This window comes from Columba livia, chromosome 20 (genome assembly GCF_036013475.1).
Source record: "Columba livia isolate bColLiv1 breed racing homer chromosome 20, bColLiv1.pat.W.v2, whole genome shotgun sequence".
Classification (NCBI taxonomy): domain Eukaryota; kingdom Metazoa; phylum Chordata; class Aves; order Columbiformes; family Columbidae; genus Columba; species Columba livia.
Window position 1 is genome coordinate 10935690 of NC_088621.1, and position 23530 is coordinate 10959219.

Genomic DNA, 23530 nt, shown 5'->3' on the forward strand with positions numbered 1-23530 from the left:
CTGATGAAGGAGACACCCCACAGCTGAAATCCCACATGTGGAGTCCACTGGCTGTGGGGCCGTCAGGGACATCCTTGTCATTGACATGGAGAGGCTGGCAGGGCAGTGGGAAGGAGGGTGCTGTGACCTGGGGGTACGTGTGTCCATTTGTGTTGGCAGCTGCATCTTCTATCACTTACGACGTGCGTCCCCAGGCTTTATGTATTTATAAGGTCCTGGCAGGGGTGTAGCTGAGAGTTTGTGACGGCTCATGCTGTTTGGGATAACGCCAGCACAAGGTGGGCAGAAACCATACCCCTGTGCGTGTGCTGGCAAAACGTCCCTCAGTCCCTGCTGGATAAGGCAAATCGTACCCTGGGCTACATCCAAAGCAGTGCAGCCAGCAGGTGGAGAGGGGGGATTGTCCCCTCTGCCCCGCTCTGTGAGACCCCCTGCAGTGCTGGTCCAGCTCTGGGTCCTCAGCACAGACACACATGGACCTGCTGGAGAGGGGCCAGAGGAGCCACAGGAATGACCCGAGGCTGGAACAGCTCTGCTGGGAGGACAGGTGAGAGAGCTGGGCTGTTCAGCTGGAGAAGAGAAGCTCTGGGGAGACCTTAGTGTGGCCTTTCCGGACTTAAAATGGGCCCATGAGAAAGATGGGGACAGACTTTTGAGCAGGGCCTGTTGTGACAGGACAAGGGGCGATGGTTTTAAACTAAAGGAGAGAGATTCAGGCTGGACATGAGGGAGGAATTGTTGCCCTGAGGGTGGTGAGAGCCTGGCCCAGGTTGGCCAGAGAGGTGGTGGCTGAACCATCCCTGGAGACATCCCAGGCCAGGCTGGACGGGGCTCTGAGCAACCTGAGCTGGTGAAGATGTCCCTGCTCATGGCAGGGGGGGCACTGGATGAGCTCTGAACGTCCCAAAACTATTCAACCCAAACTATTCTGTGGTTCTACAGCTGACCATCTGATGGGCCCTGGGTACCACCTATCTCAGTCAAAGATAGTTGTTGCTTCAAATCAAGCATGGCACAAACCAAACGGGATTTCTAGTGGTGTGTAAACTGAAATGCAAAAATGGATGTTAGCTACACCTATGTAGCACAGACCCATCTGATGCAGACGTCCTTCCTAGCTTTAGGAGATGATGTTTTTAACGTCCTTGATGGTGAGGCCTCCTACTCACATGTTGTGTATGCTGGGGAAGCGCCTGCGCTGCTCCAGGAGCGATGGAGTGGGTGTCAGCATCGCTCTGGGTCCATTTGTGGAGCCCAGACGCACCTGTGCTTACAGCCAGCGGTGACTGTGCCAGCAAAGCAGGGCTTGATTGCCAGCTGAGTGGACAATGCAGTCCGCAGAGCTGGGACTCGAGGGTGGCAACCTTTGTTTTGCGAAGGTGGGTTTGAGCAGGGCTGGAGCAGCGATGGCAGGGGACATGGGGACATGGGGGAGGAGAGGACGTAGGTCCCTGCAGCCTGGCAGCGTCGGAGTGCAGGAGGGCTGTAATAGAGCTCATGGCCAAATCCTGCCCCTCTGAAAGCAAAAGAAAGCTCTAGGTGCCCATCCTCACGTTCATCTTGCCCAGCTCCACCAAAATCTCAGTACACTGACCCGTTCCAGGCTGGTGCCCCAGCCTGGCTGTGCAGACAGCTCCTGCCTGCTGAGCCCAGGCCATGGGGGCCCTGCTGTAACCAAAATGGACAATTCCTGAATTCCTGGCTTCTTTGTGCCCCCAGAGTGGTGGAACAGGGCAGCGGCACATCCGCTTTTCCTTCTCAAAGTGAGGCTTTCACTGGGATTGTGGTAGTGCTCGGGTCTCCAGGTCTCTGGATCATCCTCTTGAGAGGCAGTTACCAAAGTGCACAGTGTAAAGGGGAAGGCTAGGTATTTCATCTGACTTGTTTAAGGATAAGAGGCATCTCTCTGGAGGCTGTTGGCCAGCTCTGCTAAGTGTGAAGGGGGCATGCTTTGACCTGCAAACATCTGCACAATGTGGGGCAATGATGAGATGAGCAGAGACAGTCCATGCTCTTAAATCTTCTCCATTCCCCTGGCTCCTTCTCTGTGGTGAAGATGGAATAAGAAGAAACTTTTCTACCTCATTAATTTTCCATTTCCCTCCATCATGTATCTGCTTTGGATAATAATCTCTTAAAGGTCTCCTTATCCAGAGGACTGTAATTTTTCTTTCACCTGTGAGCTTGCATCCTCTGCCTCGCTGGGATGGGCGGTGTTTTCATCTCTGGTGACAATGACACACATGCTGCTGCAGACAAGGACAACCCCTCCTTTGCCTGCTGTGGCTTTACTACTTCTGTTGTATTTTCAGTTCTCTCCTGTATTTCCTGCACCCTGCAGCATCGCTCATGGTCTCCCATCGCAGCGTCCCTTGTGTTTTCTCACCACCGCGTCCTTCACACTTCCCCGTTGCAGCATCCCTCGTGTTTCCCATCGCTGCTGTTTGCAGAGCCCTTGTGCACAGCTGAGTGTGGCTCATCAAGTTCCCCCCTCCAGCTCTGTGTGAGTGCACAGATATCCTTAGTCCTGTTCTGCGCTTGGCACAGGAGGCCATATGGTGGGGTAGCTGCTGCGGCGGTGTCTTGTCTTGTGCCTTTATTGCTGGAGCCGGCTGTCCTCTGCTCTCTTGGTCTTGAGTGTCTCTAGGGATGGCCCATCTACTGCCTCTCTGGTGTCCCCAGAGCACTCTGGCGGGGCAGGACTTGGGATGTCCCACACTTTGACTGGCATTGTCCCCGGCTCCTGGGAGCAAGTGATCAAAGGAGAAGGGGAAGATGCCTCTGAGGAGCTCTGAACTGGAGGTGCAAACGCTGCAGGAAGCACTTGCTGATGCCTCTCTTTGTATCGTTGCAGGCAAAGGACAGTGATGACGATGATGAAGTCACCGTCAGTGTGGACCGGGACCGCTTCATGGATGAGTTCTTTGAGCAGGTGAGAAGTTTGTTTCTCCAGTGCAGCTTTAAAGCCAGTTCAGACCTTTCTGTTGGCACTGGAGCAGGCTGGGGGGATGTGGCACAAGTTCCCACCGCGGGTAGGGAGCAGTGGGGACGTGGGGACGGTGGTCCTGCCCCAGCTGACACTGCTCAGCTGGTGCTTGGTGCCCGGGGGTTGTGCTCAGCGCGCTGATGAGCAGGAACCAGGCTTCCACACAGACCCGGGGCGGTCGTGGTCCCACCTGGCCCTATGGATGCTTTGCTGCTCCAGTTCCTCCTCCAGAAACAAGTGGGGCAGCTGGGCTGGTGCCCGGTTGGCCGGAGCGGGTGAGCCCTGCAGCTCCCAGCCTCCCCGCGGACCCGCTCACACCTCTCCTGAAAGCACCTCTGTGGAGCAGCGTGTTCTGCATGGGATCGAGCTTTTAATTTTGTGCCTCTCCTTACCAAACAAGAGGTTGTCTTTGGCATGTGGGTGGCTGTAAGATCTGCATGCGGATTTTTAGCACACCCTTCACATGGCGTGTGTGTAGGGGGTGTTAAAATGTATCTGTGCAGGCAATGGAGTGGGGAAGGAAAAAAAAGTCTGATGTGCAGATGGAGGAAGATGAACAAAGTGGTGGTGTGAGCTGAAGGAGAAGGGGAGCTGGAGGGTGGGCAGCCCGGCAGGCACAGGGCACAAGCGCAGGTTCCCCCTCCCGGCGGTGCCGGCGTGTCTCCTGTAGTACAGGAGTGTGGGGAAGATGCCAGCCTGGATTTACTGGCAAATGTGGTCGCCCTGGTCTGTTGGTGATGGTCAAACTGGGTTTCTCAGCCCCTGGAGCAAAGAGCCGTGGGGGACTGAGCTGAGACCAAGCCTGGCTTACGCAGCATCGGCAGTGTTCTCCGGGCTGGAGGCACAGACTCTGGGAATCTGCAGATCTGACACTAATTTAAATAAACCCCAAATGTTTCTCAGTGCATCGCAAAGGGTAGCAGACGTAGAGTCTGTGTTACATTGCTGTGATTGCAAAGCTGGCCTGCTGGCATGTGGAAGGTCTTGACTTCATGAGGATCCAGCTGGAAAATATTTGTCCAGGGAGATGTTTGCTGTCATGCAGGTGCATCATAGTTGCTTTGGGATAGGATTTAATAATCCCTCTCCTTTCCAAAAGTCCAGGCTTTTCACAGGAGACCTGTCTTGTTGTCCGTCTCTACAGGTGGAAGAAATTCGAGGGTTCATTGATAAAATTTCAGAGAATGTGGAGGAAGTGAAGAGGAAGCACAGCGCCATCCTCGCTTCGCCCAACCCCGATGAGAGTGAGTGAGCCGTGATCTGCTCGTGTCCCTGTGGGCGAGCGGCTGCGCTGGGCTGGGCCGCTTGTGGGGCGGATGGAGTCAGAGCCAAGTCCTCTTGTCTTTAGGTGGCCGTGGCTGGAAAGCCACAAGCTGCCGAAGTGGCTGGTGGCCAGGGCGAGAGAGGGCTGGGACCTGCGTGGCCAGGAGATGGAGGGACGGGCGGTGGCTTTCGGACCTTGAGAAGCAGTGAGGGTCCAACGAGGCTGCGGGGCTGGAATTCAAGCAGGATGGGCAAATGCGGAGGTTGAAAAGAGCAAATGGCTGCTTTTATGCTGGTTGGCCATTATCTTGCCCCAGACTGCCTGGGGAGGGTACGTGAATGAGACAGCACTTGGTCCAGAAATGGTGCAGCTCTTCTTTGAGCCCGTGGTGTGCACTTGAGATGCTGTCCTCTCTGTTCTGAAGGACCTTTTATTGCTGGCTGGCCAAAGAGTCTGTTCCTTCTGGCTTTTACTGATGCATTGCTGTTTTCTTCCCCAGTCTTATGTTCCTGAGAAGAGGTTTGTTGCCCAGAACAGAAGTTAAGAATAGCAGCACCCAAGAGGTGGCAACATTTGGGAGTCTGCAGGATCTGGCAGAGTTAGAGCTGTGGGTGATGAGCTTCCTTGTCCCCAGGTGCAAGCCGTGCGTCTCCTGGGGGGCTGCAGGAGCTGGCTCTGGCAGAGCACCTGGGGCTGCTGGGGTCAGCTGGGCTTCCGCAGAGCAGAGGCTTTGAGCTCTGGTGTCTGCAGCCCCGCACTGGGCGCAGGCGGGACCGAGGTGCTGAGCTGTGCCAGGGAGGGTGGGCTGAGCAGAGCTGCTGGTCGGAGGGGCTGGGGCTGGACCCTGGCCAGACTCACCTGCCAAGGGACATCATCTGAACATCTCTGCTGCCCCAAGCTTGTCTGTCAGTCTTGCCATGAGCCCACGTGGCCTCTCCTTTGCCCACCTCCTTCGTGGTGCTGCTGGTTGCAGGGCTCGTGGTTCCTGCAGTGCCAGCTGTGCAGGTTGGCTCTGAGCTGCTGGGCCTTTGGCCTTGGCACAGGTGTCACTTCCACAGGCCAGTGGGCGACTGCTGAGGAACCAAAGGCTTCTTGTGCCCTCCAGGTTGCAGTGACCCTGGCACAAAGGTGTGCTGAGGGGGCTGGAGAGCTGAGACCAGGTCTCTGTCTTGCCATCTACGCTCCTCCCATCCACTGCTCTTCATTGGCCCAGTGCCATTCCACGTCTGCTTGTATCCAATTGTGAATTGTTTCTAGAGGTCCCAGGAGGTTGTCCGTACGCACGTTTTACTGTGTCCAGCCGTACTTCAAATCAGTAGATATTGCTAATTGCTTGGAAGAACCTGGCTCTTCCTGAATTGTCTCACGCTCCCCTCACCTGGCAGCTGCTTCTCAGCTAAAATTCACTTGGCCAAGCCTGGAAGCCAGGGCTTTTCTCCAGAGAATTCACGTCTCAGACTGGTGCTTAATTGTCCTCCAGGCTCTTTTGGTCTGGGCTGGCACTGTAAGATTTTGCAGTGTTTGGGTGTTTTCAGGGAGGAGCTGTCACTGCTCTGCTCCCGGCTGCTGGGCTTGTGCAGCGTCCGTCGTCACGGTGGCTGCAGGCGCTGAGCCGGAGCTGGGGCTGCAAAGGGCACTCATGCCCTAAAAGATAATAATCTGTTTGAAAGTCTGAGATCTGCAGTGAACAAGGTATGGCGACATTGATGTGACTTCCAGAAGCATCCAGGATGTTTGGAGTGCTGCTGGTTTTGTTTTAGTGTCACCTTGCCTTGGTATTGTAGAAAATTCAGTTTATAGTGCCAAAGACTCTTTGGGCAGCGAAAGAAGAGCCTACACCTTGTTTAGAAATAGTCTTTTGTAATATTGTGGTGTGTCCAGGAGTTGCGGTGGGAACATCTGGTGCTCAGTGGTGGTTGGGCTCACAGAATCACAGAATGGTTTGTGTTGGGAGGAATCTTCACAGATCATCCAGCCCAAGCCCCGCCATGGGCAGGCACATCTCCCACCAGAGCAGGTTGCTCAGAGCCCCGTCCAGCCTGACCTTGAACACTCCAGGGATGGGGCACCCACAGCTGCTCTGGGCAGCCTGTGCCAGTGTCTTTAGCACTTTGGCATCATGTGAAACCTTCACTACAGGGTGGTAGGAAATCATCCATCCTCCCGGGTGTCAGAGGAAAGACACAGGCTGCTCATTCTTGTCTGGAGGCAAATGTGCAGTGTAGGGTGCAGCCTGATTCAGTGTGTGGTGCAGTTTCTCTATCAAGAGATAGAAAGACCTTAAACACCCCCAGCAAGTCCCTCTGGAGCTGGAGGACATTGGTGTGGGGCTTCAGAAGATCAGGGCAGAGCTGAGCTGGTAATTTGGGAAGCAGATGAACAGCGGTTGGAGTTGGCATTGGGGCACTGAGTGAAAGGATGGGTGGATGGTCGTACAAGTCTGCTGGCTGAATCACTTGCTGTTTTTTCAGGGTCTCTAATAGACTCCACAGGTACAGTCCTACCAGAATCTGTGTCTTCAATGACTGTGTGCTTAGGTGGAGTCAGGCCTGTGGTGCTCTCCTCTTGCAGAAAAAGGTGAGGTCCAGGACCCCCTGTGAGTCCTGGATTTACCCGCTGGCCTGGCGCGGGGCCCAGGTGCTGGGCTGCGTCCGTGTCGCACGGTGCTCGTCCCTCCCGTCCCCTCCTGCCGATCCCTCTCTGGCTGCGCAGCCTGCTGGTGGATCTGCGCTGCCGCTGCTGGCCGGGCTTACTTTGGCACCTGGTGTGTGGGCAGCTGGTGGCTTTGCCGTCGCATCGGCGAGGTGGCAGCCCCCTGCGCTGCGATGCGCTCACCCCCGGCTGGGGGCAGGAGGGTGTCCCCACTGAGCGGTTCCACACAGTGGAGCATCATGTCAGGACTCGGGGGGCCTGGAGCAGCCCAGGGTCTGCATTCCTCCTAGGGATGGAGCCATTGCTGCTGCTGCTCCTGGTTTGAGTCACAGCTCCTGATAAACCTGTTCCTAGAACCCTTCCCAGTGAGCTTCTGGATCTTTTGTCATTCCTGGTGTTTGTCCTCAGTCCGTGCCGCTTCCCCGAGGAGGTGGCTTTCAATGACAAGTCACTAGCTGGAGAGGAATTAAATGATGGAGTGGTTGGGAAGGAGTGGTTGGGAAGGACTTCTATGCCGTTTTTCTTCTCCGCGCATGGCATCCCTCCCCGTGGTCATGCTCTGTGGCTCCTCATCGCTGCCTTGTGCAATGGATGCTGTTCAGTGAATTATTTGCCCCTGGGAACGTAAATCTTCAAATCTGAAGTCATGTCTTTCAGCCCGTCAGCTCAGTCCATCTCTGCAGGCTTTGGAAGACCCAATAAATATTTCAGACCTGGAAGCAGGTCCATTATGGCTCTGAACCAGGATGGAAGTTCAGTTGCACGTGCACTTGACCTCCGGTTTTATATTTTAAGCTGTGCAGAATCAAAGCGGTGGCTTTGGACACCAGGGTGCAGGTCCTGGGTGGCTTTGTTCGGGGTCTCTGTCCACTGGAGGAGCTTTAAATTATTTGGAGTGTGGCCTCTAACTCTGAGCAGACCATCTCCAGGCAGAGATGTGCCAGGTGCTCCAGGACACAAACTGCAGCTGCTTGTCTCTGATGTGTTGAGGCAACCCTGGCCAGTGCCAAAAGGCAGTTTGGAGTTGAGATGCTGTTCAGGTGCTGCTGGGGGAAGGGAGGCTGCAGCTGGTTCTTGTTGGACCTGCCCTTGGGCACTGTGTTCTGTGCCCTCTTAGCTCCGTTTCCCACCATGCAGGGCTTTTTCTGGGGGCACATTCTGCCTGGTGCCCAGTCCCACCAGGGCAGAGAGGAGGTTTCCTTGAAGACCAGGAATGGCAGTCATGCTGCGTTGGAGGCTTCAGGCTCGGGTGCGTGTGATGCTCCTTTGGGAGGTCAAGCAATGGTTTTGTTGAAAAGCCTGAATTTGTTTGGCTTTCTGGGCTGCAAGCACACACTGCCGGCTCTTATTGCATTTGTCATCAGCAGTTTCCCCCAGTGCCCTGTAGCACTGCTCTCCACCCATCCATTCATCTCCCAGTCTGTGCTGGTACTGGGGTTGCCCAGACCCAGGTGCAGGACCTTGCACTTGGCCTCGTTGAACCTCATGGGGTTTGCATGGACCCACTTCTCCAGCTTGTCCCTCTGGATGGATCCCGTCCCTCAGGTGTGTCACCTGCACCACTCAGCCTGGTGTCATCTGCAAACTTGCTGAGGGTGCCCTTGATCCCACTGTGTCACTGATGAAGATGTTAAACAGTTATGGTCCCAGTACGGATTGCTGAGGGACACCACTTGTCACCAGTGTCCATCCAGACATTGTGCCACCATCTCTGGGTGTGTCCATCCAGCCAGTTCCTCATCCACTGAACAGTCCACCCATCACATACACATCTCTCCAATTTAGAGAGAAGGATGTTGTGGAGGACCATGTCAAAGGCTTTACAGAATTCCAGACAGACGGCATCCATAGCCCTTGCTTTGTCCACTGCGGTAGTTACTCCATCATAGAAGGCCACTGGGTTGGTCTTGCCCTTGGTGAAGCCGTGCTGGCTGTCCCGAATCAGCTCCGTGTCCTCCCTGTGCCTCAGCACAGCTTCCAGGAGGGTCTGTCCCATGGTCTGCCCAGGCACAGAGCTGAGGCTGGCAGGCTGGCCGTTCCTGGGGTCCTCCTTTCTACCCTTTTTAAAAATGGGTGCCATGTTTCTCTTTTTCCAGTCACCAGGGACTTCACCTGACTGCCAGGGCTTCTCAAATATCACGGAAAGTGACTTGGCAGCTACATCAGCCAATTCCCTCAGGACTCTGGGATGCATCTAGTCGGGTCCCATAGATGTATGTATGCTCAGGTTCCTCAAGTGGCAGGATCCCACCAACACGGATGGTTCTTCAGCCTCTTGGGGCGCGCACGGGCGCTTATAGGGATGGGGTGGGAGGAGGAGGCGCCGTTGGCTGCCCTGGCTGTCAGTGTCCTGCCTCCTGGTGGCCCCACTTCTCTTCGTCCTCTGGGCAGGTCCCTGAGGGGAAGGTGATCTCAGGCTGGCTTTGCATCCCGTGCTTGATTCAGCCATGGTGAGGGATGGCTCTGCTGGCACTGCCTGGCGTAGCAAACCTGCTGTGAGATGGAGAAACTGGAAGGTGCCTGGTTTGGGGAGGGGAGCGTTCCTCTGCCTACCAGGGAGGTCCAGCAGTTCGTGCAGAGCAGCTCCAGGTCTTGGCTCGGGCATCCCCAGCAGAGCTGTGCTAATGATGCCCGTGGTCACAGCACTGCCTCAGGTGGCTGCATCCTGTCCCTGTGTCACACAGGGATCCTTTTTGTCACCATTTCACACATTTCTCCACCTCCATCTTGAACAAATTTTGTTTCTTCTCCTGGTGATTCTTGTTGAAGAGCCACTCTAGGTCTTAACCTCCAGTGGTCAGGAGACATCTTCTCATTTCCAGCCTGAGTCTGTTTATGATCGATTTACATACCAACGTCATCCCAAGAACAAATATATTTAGCTTAAAGAGCTGTTTGCCCTTCTGGCTTCATCCTGTCAGGTTTATGCAGCAGCTCGGTCATTTCACAAGGGCTTTGCACAGTCTCCGCCTTCCGTGTCCCCGTCACCCACCCCAGCTCTGGTTTTAAAGGGCTGGGGTACCCTGAGGCGTGAGGTCTCAAGGGTTTTTGGGGGGCTCTGGATGTTGGCCATCATTTCTTGAGCTTTTCAGGCTGGGTTGCCCTTATCTTACCTCGTCGTGTTGCTGCCCCCATGGAAGTTGTGTCTGTGTGGGGTGGGCCAGGGTTTGCCGTGCCCGGGTGGTGGTGCTGGGCCTGGGCACCTGCGCGCGATGAGTGTTTGAAGGAGACGGGCAGAGCGAGGGTTGGTGGCTTGTGGTGGCACCTCTGCCTGTGAGCAAGAGGTTTGGCTGTGCGTTGAATTGTGGAGATGGGTGTGTGGAGAGCGGGCAGTGCAGCCCTCCACGGTGTCTTCATAGTATCGTAGAACGGTTTGGGTTGGAAGGGACCTTAAAGATCATATCGTTCCAACCTCTCTGCCATGGGCAGGCACATCTCCCACCAGAGCAGGTTGCTCAGAGCCCCGTCCAGCCTGACCTTGAACACTCCAGGGATGGGGCACCCACAGCTGCTCTGGGCAGCCTGTGCCAGTGTCTCACCACCCTCATGGGGGAGAATTTCTTCCTTATATGTAAACTAAATCTACTGTCTTTCAGTTTAAAGCCATAACCCCTTGTCCTTTCACTACATGCCTTGTAAAATGTCCCTTTCCAATGAAATTCTACAGTTAAAATTCAAAGTACTAACTTGAATTATTTAGGATATCATATAATCTCTTTTCTCTATTTGTTTACAGACTTTGATTTTTTAACATCTTTATGGAAAAATTGATTTCTTAATTCCTATTTTGTTAAGGTTTATAGTGTGCGGATCAAAATTGACACTTCATATTTCAGGAATGCGTACTTCTGTAGAGCACTGTTGAAAGGATCCGGTGGAACTGGGGTCAAGCTGGCAAAACGCCTCCCTCCGGCACCAAACCAGCCCAGCATCTCCCGGCACCGATTCAGCGGGTGTCGGGGGGTCCAGGCGGCGCAGGGGCCGGTGTGGGTGCAGGGCTGCTGGGGCCGGTGTGGTGTGGGTGCAGGGCTGATGGGGCCGGTGTGGTGTGGGTGCAGGGCTGCTGACGCTGGTCCTGCCCCGGCCACAACCACCGCTGAGCACGGCCCCGTGTCGGGCTCCCACCGCTGTGTCGTACCCGCTGGCAGCAGGACGAGCCGCAGCGGCTCCCAGGGCTGCGGGAGCTGCAGGTCTGTCCTCTCTCCCTTGTGCCTCTGTGGCTTTTCTTTTGTGTCCCCTTGACGTGCCACATGTCAGCCCAGGTGAGATTCCATTTTCCCGTGCAAGCCCCGTGCATTCTCGAGCTTTGTGATCACTGGTGCTTATTGTCTGCTCTGTCATCCAGAACAGCGGTGGCTGATCCGCGACACCAAGTGAATGCAGAGTAAATATCAATTACCCGTAGTCTGATTCATTGCACCATAAAAAAAAAAATAAAATCAGCTGCTCTGTAATTATTTGGGGCTTAATTTACACCAAACAGTGGCACTCCTGGAAGACATGTTATTGCTGCCACATGGTGCAGCTTTTGATGAAAAACTCTATCTCCTTTGTGCTGTGTACCCCATTGCACCTCAGTGCCCGTTGCGTGGTGCATGGCAGTGCCCTCCGAGGAGGCACATTTTGGAACAGAAGCGCGTCCTTGCTGACAGAGCTTTTACTGCTCCTGTTGTAGTGCAGGAGAGCTCCCATGGCTCCTCAATTCACGCGTCTCGCAGCAGCATAGCCCCTGTTCTTGCTTGCTTCCCCTCTCTTAGGCTTTGGGATCAAGTGGTTGGCAGGAGGTGAGTGGCCCTGGGGGTACAGGGACATGAGCCCTGCTGCCCATTGCACCCTCATGTCTTCTCCACTGGCTTCTCCTGTCTGTGTGCTGATTTGGCTCAGCTCCCTACCTCACGTCTCCTCTCCTTGGGCTCTCCAGCCTTGGCTGATCCTTGAGCTGTGGCTGGGGGGCAGGCAGGGGTGACCCGCGCTGGGGCTGTGCCATGCTGCGGTGCTGGCTGTGCCACGCCGTGGTGCTGGCTGCATGGCGAGGCCATCTGCTGCCTCCTGCAGCCTGGGTTGTTTGGCCTGGGAGGTTGGAAAGATGGAGGAGAAGGGAAAGGTGCAAAAATGAGAGGGGATCTGGCAGCTGTGCCCCTTGCAGCGCTGGGTGGAGGAGCTTAGTCCTTCTTGCCCAGCAGGTTGGCCAGGCTGGAGGTCTTCCAGCAAGCGATGGGTTCGGCAGGCTGGGTTGCTGCCTCCTTGGGCTCTCCTGCCTCTCCTGGCCGGGTTCGTAGTAGTTGGTGCCAGCTGGTCCCTGGATTCCAAGCAGAGAAGAGAAATAGAATCATGGAATAATTTTGTTTGGAAGAGACTATCATGGTCATTGAGTCCAGGTGTTAACCCACCCCTGGCACTGCCCCATGTCCTGAGAACCTCATCTCCGTCTGTCCAACCCTCCAGGGATGGTGACTCCAGCACTGCCCTGGGCAGCCTGTTCCAATGCCCCACAGCCCTTTGGGGAAGAAATTGTTCCCCACATCCAACCTCACGCTCCCCTGGCGCAACTTGAGGCCGTTTCCTCTGCTCCTGGCACTTGTTCCTGGGGAGCAGAGCCCGACCCCCCTGGCTCCAAGCTCCTTTCAGGCAGTTCAGAGATCAGAAGGTCTCCCCTCAGCTCCTGTTCTCCAGCTGAACCCCCAGCTCCCTCAGCCGCTCCATCACACTTGTGCTCCAGCCCCTCACCAGCTCCGTTCCCTTCTCTCCACTCGCTCCAGCACCTCAAGGCCTTTCTTGGCGTGAGGGGCTCAAAACTGCCCCAGGATTGGCAGTTTGGCCTCGCCAGGTCCCAGCACAGGGATGGTCACTGCCCTGGGCCTGCTCCAGTGGACAGCAGTTGGGTGCAGCACCGAGCCCGGCGGGCGGTGCGCTGGTTGACATGATGACATACCGTGCAGCAGCACTGCTCCTGGGCGTTGCTTTTGGCTCCAGCCTGAGTTTCTCTCATCTGCTTACAGCAGCCAGGATCCCATCCCCTCTGTGCTCCACATGGCATGAAAATTACTGCAATTTCTAATGCTTTTGTCTCCCAGGCTTTGTGTTGGCGGGGGAGGCAGGTGATGGGGGGCTGAAAGGCCAAACGGTGGAAGAACAGAAATGCGGAGCTGCTTTGGGAGGTGCTGGGAAAAGCAAATGGTGAGATCAGGGTTTGCAACCCAGCGGCTGCGCAGCGAGCAGGCGAGCCCTGCCCTGCACGCCTGTGCGCCTGGCTTCTGCAGCACCGGTGCTCTTTGGAACCGTGTCCCCGCTGTACCAGCGGCCGTGTGTCCCAGCAGCGTGGCTCGGCGCGCGCCAGCCTGCCCTCGGGGGGCTGGCACGCCACAGAGGGCTGGGGGTGCTGCCTGCACAGGCGGGGAGGGACAGAGACCCCTGGGTGGGGTCGGATGCTCTCTAGCAGACCTCACCCAAAGCCCGCAGCGTACGCTCTGCAGCTAGAGCGCAGCTTTCTCTTGCTGGATCTCCATTGTCTCAGTATTGACACCAGGGGATAATCCCTTATTTGGATAAATGTGTTTAGGCGGGCTGAGATGAGCAAGCCACAAATCCTTTGCTGTCCTTTCCCAGGATTACTTCACTGCATGCTGTGACTTTGTGCTTTCTAGGCATGCCGAGAGCAGGGGGGCTGCCTGAGTCTGGCTGGCAGAGCAGGGCAGGGCTGCAGGCAGGAGGAGGAGGAGGGTGGCCGGTGGTCCTGTGATCTCCTGAGTCCACAGCATCACCTTTGCAGGCAAGGGACTCCTGCTGCAGGGGGATTCCAAGAACTGGCTTTTCAAAGCTCTAGCTAATTTACGGAGAGATGAAAAAGTCAGAGGTGGTGCGTTGGAAACTGTTGGAAATAGCGGGGGGGAGGAATAACTGGTAAAAAGCTATTGGGTCTTGGGCAGCTGGGAAAACAGCAGCAGTGCGTGTGCCTTTGGGTGACCATGGCCTGCACGCTGCGGGGCGGCGTGCGTGGTTGTGTGTCAGGTGGAACGCAAGAGAGGAGGAGGTGATTAAAGTGGAGATTTTAGGCAAGTGGTAGGAGGAAGCGGGTAGATGGAGCAGGAAATCTCAGCACTGAAGGACCCTGAGAACTTTTACAGTGTTTAGAAACAGGAGCCCAGCAAGGAGCACATGTGGGCTGAGTCTGGAGGAGGAGGTGGGACAGGTCCCTGGCACAGGTGCTGGGCTGAGTAGGTAGATGACCACGTCAAGAAGTTGAGACCATGGCTGCAACATGGGAGACTGTGCTAGAGAGGGCTAAAGGGGCCAGAAGTGGCTTCTCTTGCCCGTTGGGTTGTGTCATGTCCAGGTGGGAAATGGGGAGTCACTGTGTCTGCTGTGTTGTCTGAACGGACACAAGTGCTGCAGCCAGTTTGGCTGTCCGTGGTTTTAGAACAATGTGCGTCAACTGATAAAGATGTCGAGGAGAAACTGGGGGAGCGGCCAAAGGGCTGACAGCCGAGGTGCCCGGTGGGAGAGCAGGGTGGGTGGTGATGGGAGCAGCTCTGGGAGAGACCTGCGGGCAGCCAGGGAGCACCTGGCTGGACAAGCCCAGCTGGGGATGGGTTTGCCGTCGGGGTGGGTGGCTCGCCACTGGGAAGGAGAGCCTGTCCCACCCTGACAATCGTTGGTGGAGAGATGTCCTCAAAAAAACAATTCAGGAAACAGTGTGGCCAGTGTCTGAGTGGTTCAGGCTGGGAAATCATAGGACAGTTGGGGTTGAAGGGCCCTTCCCAGCTCCCCCAGTGCCCCCCCTGCCAGGAGCAGGGACATCTTTACCAGCTCAGGTTGCTCAGAGCCCCGTCCAGCCTGGCCTGGGATGTCTCCAGGGATGGTTCATCCACCACCTCTCTGGCCAACCTGGGCCAGGCTCTCACCACCCTCAGGGTAACAGTTTCTTCCTCATGCCCAGCATGAATCTCCCCCACTTGTCGTATCACAACAGGCCCTGCTCAAAAGTCTGTCCCCATCATTCTTATCACCCCCTTTTAAGTCCAGAAAGGCCACACTAAGGTCTCCCTGGAGCTTCTCTTCTCCAGCTGAACACCCCAGCTCTCTCAGCCTGTCCCCCAGCAGAGCTGTTCCAGCCTCGGGTCATTCCTGTGGCTCCTCTGGCCCCTCTCCAGCAGGTCCATGTGTGTCTGTGCTGAGGACCCAGAGCTGGACCAGCACTGCAGGGGGTCTCACAGAGCGGGGCAGAGGGGACAATCCCCTCCCTGACCCACTGCCCACGGGGCTGGGGATGCAACCCAGGGTACCATTTGCCTTCAGGGCTGCAAGCGCACATTGCTGGCTCATGTCCAGTCTTTCATTCCCCCAGCACCCCCAAGTCCTTCTCCGCAGGTCTGCTCCCCATCCCTTCATCCCCAGCCTGGACTGATACCAGGGGTTGCCCAGACCCAGGTGCAGGAACCAGCGAACTGAGCTGCTCTGCCCTGGCCCATGGTGAACCCAGCTGCTGGGCACATCTGCCCGGCATTGGCAGGACCTGCCACCCTTCCCAGCTGGTCTGCAGTGGGTGCTCACTGCTGAGCCTCCTTTGGTCCTTCAGGAATGGGACTGGAGTTGTTCAGGCAGCGCTGACAGTGCTGCTGGAAGTGCTGATGAGATGCCTCTGACCTAAGAAGAAGAGACGCTCAGAATGGGCTGGTGGGACGGTCAGTTCGGCTGTGCTGGCCTGTTGCACGGCACCAGGATCTGCACCCAAAGGTGCCGAAACCGCTGTGCTTGAAAAATGGGAAATAAAGAAGTCTGAAAATAGAGAGAATCTCTGCTCTTGGCTTGGAAACCCAAACCAATATTTTACTCAGTGCTCAAATACAGCATACAGAAGTGTGGCCTAATATTACAGTGCAGTAAGGCAAAAAAAAATAATGTATTTTTAGGGGAAGGTTTGGAATATAATCCTGGTCTTGTTTTTCAAAGGTAGTTAACACAATGCTGCTGTGTATTTTATGGAATTGCTGCAGTAATCAAGTGTTTGAATGTCATTCCAAATATTTTCAGTGCTTGTTTTAGGAGAAAACATTCACGCAGAAAATATCTTGTCTTTCCCCCTAAATCCCTAAAAAATCCCCGTCTTTGACTGCCTCATGACACCGCCCACCGTCAGCATGGAGCTCCTGCCCACGCTGCCGACACGGCGCGCCAGCCCCCTCTCTCCTGGGTCTCTGCTGCCGCACTCCTGCGGCACCCGCGGCTCTGATCTGGGGGGCTCCTGCCTCACCCCCGTTGCTGCCGGGCTGTGCGTCCTGCCCGGGTGTGTGGGTGCATCTGCAGCTGCACGGGGGTGGCTGGGAATAACTGTTTTGTTGGAAATAACCGTTTCCCTGCAAGCCAGGAAGGCGATTAATCGTCACGGGGGTTACTGCTGCCCATTTGCTGTTAGCTGGGAGCCCTGCAGAGAGCTGGGTGACAGGGCTCTGCCTCCTGGTAAGTGACTGGAAACTGTTGATTCGGAGCTGTCCTGCTCCAGCAGCTGCCAGCTCTAGCGTGGGCAGGCAGAGCCCAGCTGCCTGCACTGAGCTGCCTGCACTGTGCTGCCTGCACTGAGCTGCCTGCACAGGGCTGCCTGCACTGGGCTGCCTGCACAGGGCTGCCTGCACTGTGCTGCCTGCACTGAGCTGCCTGCACTGGGCTGCCTGCACTGAGCTGCCTGCACAGCACTGCCTGCACTGAGCTGCCTGCACTGCGCTGCCTGCACTGAGCTGCCTGCACAGCACTGCCTGCACTGAGCTGCCTGCACTGGGCTGCCTGCACTGAGCTGCCTGCACAGGGCTGCCTGCACAGGGCTGCCTGCACTGTGCTGCCTGCACTGCGCTGCCTGCACTGAGCTGCCTGCACAGGGCTGCCTGCACTGAGCTGCCTGCACAGGGCTGCCTGCACAGGGCTGCCTGCACTGAGCTGCCTGCACAGGGCTGCCTGCACTGAGCTGCCTGCACTGTGCTGCCTGCACTGAGCTGCCTGCACTGAGCTGCCTGCACAGGGCTGCCTGCACTGAGCTGCCTGCACTGAGCTGCCTGCACAGGGCTGCCTGCACTGAGCTGCCTGCACTGTGCTGCCTGCACTGCGCTGCCTGCACTGTGCTGCCTGCACAGCGCTGCCTGCACAGCGCTGCCTGCACTGAGCTGCCTGCATAGCGAGGGCTCGACGTCTCCGCTGGTATAGGTGGCCTGATGCTCTGCAAGGGTGGTGCTGGGGGGAGCACCTGCAGGCAGGTGCAGGCTGTTCCTCCTGCCTTTGGGAGCTGCTGCTCTCCAGCCCTGCTCCCTCCCGTGCAGGAGTGTGTGCATGGACATCCCCATGGGTGGTCACCAGCTCTGCCACCTACACACCAGGGACACATCTCTGTGATGTTACTGGGTATGACTGGGAGCTCCTCCTTTGCCATCTCCAGACGTGCCTAGAGGAGAAACATCCCTGAAACATCCCAGGCCAGGCTGGACGGGGCTCTGAGCAACCTGAGCTGGTGAAGATGTCCCTGCTCATGGCAGGGGGGCACTGGGGGAGCTGGGAAGGTCCTTTTCCATCCAAACTATTCTATGGTTTTATGTTTCTGTGGAGGCTTGGCTTCATGTGCATTCCAAAGCCTGGACCAGCGTGTCCCATGGCTTCTTCCCCCATGCCATGGACATGGACTTTCTCCAGCACTGAGCCTGCAGAGCTGCAAATAGCAGGTGACCAGCTCCTGCATCCTGCTGCTCAAAGGACCCTCACACGAGTTTTTTGGGCCCCAGAGAGGCAGGTGACGTTACTGGGGCACTGGGGCTGAGCCCCATGTGTCAGCTGTGTCACACCATAGTGCAGGCAGTCAAGGACCTCCAGTCAGGGACCTGTCAGCCACATGCAGGACACTTAATCCCCTTAAACATCCCAGTCTGAGGTCCCAGTTCAATGAGTGGATTGAAGTGAATGGTGTGTGGGAAACACCCTGCACGTGGGAGCAGAGTGTGTCTGGAGACACGTGCAGCAGAGCTGGCAGAACGTGAGCATCACAGGAGCTGGAAGATGGAGGATCTTGATGCAAAGTTACTGGGGGACTTTTCTTCTCGCAGCACTTCTACCATCCAGGAAATCCGCTGAGTTACAGCCTCAAATTAAGTAGAAAAGGAAGCTCCTCTGACAAAAGCAACTGCGATTATCAATGGAGGCAAATAGCAGAGGGGAGCCTGCACGTTGCTGGCGGATGCTGATGCATGGACTTCACATGGGAAGCAAAGTAGTGATGAGCTATGGTGTCATAGCAGAACCAGCATAAACCTGCGACCTTTGGGGCTTGGGGGGGCCTTTAGTTTGCATTTTTTTGGAGAAACGATAAAGGTGATTGCAGTTTGCGGCAGGCTGGCTGCGGAGGCTCGGGCCGAGCAGCACTGGTTTTGAGGGCTCTCAAGAGCAGCACATGGATTTGTGTGGCCTGAGCGCTTCCCTCTGGGTGGCATTTCTCTTCCCGTGGCCCTGCAGACCTGCCTGCTGATCCCAACTCAGTTTCTGTGGCTCCACTGGAGACAAATGTTTTCTGAAGACAGGCAGCATACATTTTGAGCTTGGTTTTAATGCCAGCAGAGCCTGCTTAATAAGTTTAAGGTTCTTGCAATCTCCCAGCGCCGTTAATGAGTTTCCAGGCCCCACAGAGGTGGAGCAGAACTGTGTTTTTCTAATCAAGTTATCAGATTATTAGCAAAAATGCAAATGAAAGAGCTGCTTTGGTTGCAAGTAAAAGAAGAAAATCAGTGTCTGGAGAAGCATTCTGTTGTGACACCACATAGCAGATAATGAAGGATCAGACAAGGCCAAATAATTGCCAGGGAAAGGAGATAAAATGCTGGGGGGATGTGGCCCGCTCTGGTTGCTGGCCTGGGGCTCTCCCATGAAAGATTTTTCTTCTTAATTGTATGAAGCTGTAGATGTTAGAAGCATTTATTGAGTCACTTCCTGAGTGTATCCTACTGGTAGAAGAGCTCACGAAGAGTTAATGGATGATTAATTAGCTCTGAGGTAAATAATTAATCAACTGGTATAGAATCCAACAGGTCAGAACTTGGCTTCTGATCTGTAAATACTGATGTGCACACAGCTGAGGGCTGTCTGGTGCAGATATTATTTATTTCTAGCCTCCAGCCCTTTGCGAACCACTTCTTTGTGCACTTCTAATAGGAGAGTGATCCATCATTTGTTGCTCAGATAACTGCCAGGGGTTGGTAGTGGTGCTAGTAGTGACATTTTGACGTGTAAATCTAAAGTAACTGTGCCTGGGAAGGGATGTAGAGCTCCTCTCTCGTTTACAAGGGTGGCACTGAGGACCAGGGGAGGCGGTGACCTTGGTGTTCCTGCACTGGTGGCAGTGCGCACAGACAGGCTCTGGAAATGGGAATGTCTGATGCTGCTGCTTGTACAACGTGGTCATCAGCGAGAAGAGAAGCTGTGCGGCACAGAGCTGAGATGTGAACCGCGTGAGACGTTGCGCCTTGTCTTGGAAAGCGCTGCACCCGGGGGAAGCGTTTCTGCTCTTGTGTTTTGAGCTCTGTGGTGTTCCCGTTAGTCTCGGCTGAGGGGGGTTGCCCAGTACTCGGGGTACTGAGTCCAGCCATGTTGTGTCAATAAGGATCAGAAGACTCTTTATCCAGGACAAAGTGACACCTCATCCTGGACGTGGTGAAAGCTGCAAGGAGGAGCGCAGGATGAGCGAGAAATCTGATTATTCCTTAACTAGCATTGTTCTGTATCTCTGCGCTAGATTCACTCTCTGCCTTAGGGAACAGCAGTGGTGTTCTGTCCCTGGGGTAAAAACATGGCTGTTCCTTATTTTGGGCAGGTGCGTGTGTAGCCTGTTTGTGCAAGGTCTTGTGTGTGCCCAGTGGCCCCCAGAGCCTTTCTGCTTCCTCCATGTGCCCTGCAGTCTCCCTGTTGACTCAGGGTTGGGGGCCACCAAGAGATGCATTGACTCAAGAATTTCCTATAGCAGTTGCTGGCTGGGCCTGACACTTGCCATAGAATCATAGAACAGTTTGGGTTGAAAAGGACCATCCAGTGCCCCCCCTGCCATGAGCGGGGACATCTTCACCAGCTCAGGTTGCTCAGAGCCCCGTCCAGCCTGGCCTGGGATGTCTCCAGGGATGGTTCATCCACCACCTCTCTGGGTACCTGGGCCAGGCTCTCACCACCCTCACCGTAAAACATTTATTCCAAATATCTAGTCTGAGTTGTGGTGTCTCGTTTCCGTCACCCCGTGTGAGTTACAGAGCTAGGAGTTGTCCCACGGTGGATCCCATGCAGCAGAGTTTTGGGGGTTTATTGTAACAATATGGCACTGTGCCCACGTGGAGGACCCCCCCATGGGCACCTGGCCCATTCACTGACCCCATCTGAGACAAGTCAGATCAGAGATGTTCATTTAAATGCTCTCGGTGTTGTTTTAGTCTGTTTTGATGGACACTGTCTCCGAAGCAGCTGGTGAGTGTGCGTGCGTGTGTGCAGGGGCACGTGTGCCATTTCCTACAACCCGAAGGCTTCTTTGTTGACGTTCTTGTAGCTGTCACCTCCTTGGCCCCAGGCCGGGCCTGCTGGAAGCCTTTCTCTCTTGGGTCTGGTCAAAAGTGTTGGATACGAGTGTTAAAATGTCTTCCTCTGTCCCTCTAATCACAGGCAGGAAGGGAACAGGTGCTGGGGAAGTATTGGTGGAAGATGATAACATCCTGCTGTGCCCACCTGCAGACCTGAGCCTGTGTCAGTTCCAGCCATGAAACCATCACTTGTTCCGTGACCGTGGTTGATGCTTTGAATAGTGCTTGGCTTTTTACTGCAACATGGAAAGGTTTAGAGTTGCATTAATATTTGAAAAATTGTAATAAACAATTGGGCTATTCCAGCTGGCCAGGTCGTGCTGAAGGGTTTCAAGTTCACTGTTTTTACCTTCAGGTCTTAATTTCCACTTTAAAAGCTTATTGGCCTTAAATCTCTTAAATGAAGTGCTGCCTTAAAAGATGTAACCATAAAAGGCTGAGAAGAAAGAGGTCCTCAGCCTCAGATACAGAGCACCTGAGCTCCAGAAGGAGCTGAGGCCTCAGGGAGTCTCTGGAGCCCTAGAGAGCTGGGCAGCTCGGTGTGCATTAGTGCTGATCCAGAGCAAAAAGCAAAGATTGCAGTTTGTTTCTGTGGTCGCCTCAAGTAATCAGTGGGTAGAAAACCACGGGTTTCTCCTAAGAAGTTTCTGTGTCGGAAGCAGAGCAAGGACAGGCTCACTACAAGGATTTTCTGTGCCTTTGGCTTGTTGGAAAAACCCGTGATGGCGCCTCCCTGCCGGGCGCCACTGTGCACACATTACCAGGTCTTCTCTTTGAAGCTTTTCCAGTGAAGAAATGAGGCTGAAGTTACAAAGTTCTCTTCACTGGCCAAAGCCGTAACTGGTGTGACCTCCACTGGTCCTTTCCTTTCTTGCTCTTTTGAGCACAGTGAGGAGGTTTTGAGAAGAGGTGCCAATGTTGAAAGGCCCCCCTTTCCGTAGGAGGAGCAGCAGAGAGCCAGGCGCTAAATCCGCTCTCCAAACGCAGGCAGCAAAGCTGTGTCCTTGTGTGCTGGAGAACGTCTTCCCTCTGCCTCCTCAGCCCAGGAGACCACTGCAGTCTCAGCTTCGCTTCTTGTCACCCCACCTCCTGATCTTTGATGAAAGAGAATTCAAACCTCATGCCGACTCACAGGATTTGGGGGTAGAGGCTCTTCTGAGCACAGGGTCACCCGTGAAAGCACCAGCCTGTGGTGACGGCAGAAGCTGACACTGTGTGTTGCATCCTCCGCTGAGGAGTGCTTTTCGCAAAGCGTTTGGAAATGATACGCATAGTAACAGCTTTTCCATTGAGAGCTTAAAGGGTTTGAATCATGAAGAAAAAGCCACTGTGTCCATGCTAATGCCCATTCTTCTGTGCCGGTTGGGTATGTGAGAGAGAAGGTGGGATTTTTCTGTACAGGTGTAGGCTTTGGGAAAGATGCAGCCGAGTGTCTTCGGTGTGTTCAACCGAGTCAGAAATTAGGACACTTTTATGCAAGGCATGTTAACACCTCTTAAAAATGCTACAGCTATAAGAAGTGCCTTATTCTTGGCATCCATCTGTGTTCTTACAGAGATGGTGCTTCGAGTGGGTAATGGCACCATGTGTGGATTATATATCTCACCATGACCAAAAGGAATCTGGAGCTCCCAGTCTGGAAGATAATTCTGTGCCTTGAGAGTACTGTGAGGGCTTTTAATAGCTTATGGTGCTCCAGGAAAGCAGCCTGGTGGGAAGGCAGTTTGAAGAACATAAGCAGAACATCACCTACCTTCTTTTCCTTGGAGTTTTGAGATCCTGCTCAGCAGTTCCACTTCTGCACTGGTGGAGCCACGTCAACTGGAGTTGCTCTCAAGATTTAGCCTGGAAGGCTGTCTAATTTTTGCTCTTAATTGCAAATCAAATGAAGCCGTATCTAAACCCTCAATCATATGCTTATTTCATTGTCCTGTTGTTCAGTTTTATGTGAAAAAATGCTGTCTAAAAGGAGTCATCAACCTACACCACTGTAGCTCCATTCCCATGGTGGACTCAGCTCTGTACCAGCTCTGAACAGGGTGTTGCTCACAGCATCTGAACCTCTCACTGAAGAAGCTCTGAGCTGTTTCTTTCAGCAGCCTGAAGTGAAGAAACCAGTAGTTTGCTGAAAGGCTTCCCATGGGGACCAGGCGCTGCCCACAGCTGAGCACACCTCTGGTGGGAAGGTGGTGACTGCCCGCGATGGAGTGGCTGGGAATGGCATCCCATCAGCTCACTGGGAATGGAAACAAACACGTATTTTTTGATTGAAGTAATTTGTTAAGTGAAAAATCCAGAATGTCATGATGGAAAGGGGCTTTTGTGAGCTGCCGGCGGTGTCTCTTGCAGATGGCTGCATCGGCACCTCGGGCAGCGGGGCGCTGAGCCTGAGCCCGCCTTGCTCCATTTCCAGCAAGCGGACCGTGGTGCTTGCCCGTCAGGATTGGTGTTCAGGCAGTAACTGTTTCCTGTTTCCAAACTTTGAATTCTGTAAAACACCGAGTCAAGTTACGTGAAGGCACTAACTTCTGAATTGTCCAAGTTTGTTTAAAGTGTGACCTGGAGTTTTAGGCAGCAAATTCTGGCTTGGGGAGACCTGGAGCTTGGAAACCTCTCCCTTGTTACATGTGCCTGGGGGCTCATAACTCGTATGGCTGAATGAATGCAAATGCAAAATCCACCCTGCTTTGCACAGGCAAAAACGTTCCCAGAAGGGGTGGGTGCAGCAGCCGGCGCGGGCTGCCAGCCCGGAGCTGTTCCCAAGGCTTGGTTCCTGGTGGTGAGATGCCCTCTCACCTCATCTCCCAAGGCTGATGCTGTGCAGGCTCCTTGGCTTTCTGCTGAGCTGGTCCCACTCTGGCACAGGCTCACGCTGGGACGTGCAGGTGCTGGTGGGGGTAGGAAGGGGGTTGGCAGGTTTGGCTTCCAGATGTGGGGTGATTTCATGTCTTCCTTCTGGACAGCCCTTTGGGGGTTCCCAAACCCCAGCCTGGGGCAGATCTGCTCTCAAGCAGCTCGTGTGGCTGGGGACACAGTGCAGGTTGG

The 23530-nt window shown here is 54.8% G+C and overlaps 1 protein-coding gene across 2 annotated transcripts in view; it reads left to right on the forward strand.

Annotated features, from left to right (window-relative positions):
* Nucleotides 1–23530, forward strand: part of STX1A (syntaxin 1A) — an 80759-nt gene that overhangs the window by 14253 nt on the left and 42976 nt on the right. For both annotated transcript variants that reach the window (XR_010467380.1, XM_065037342.1), the window contains exons 2-3: nucleotides 2855–2932; nucleotides 4131–4230. Coding sequence is in view for 1 of the 2 variants with exons in the window: in XM_065037342.1 (XP_064893414.1) it covers nucleotides 2855–2932; nucleotides 4131–4230 (178 nt within the window). In the remaining variant the exon portion in view is untranslated. The remainder of the gene's footprint in view (nucleotides 1–2854; nucleotides 2933–4130; nucleotides 4231–23530) is intronic.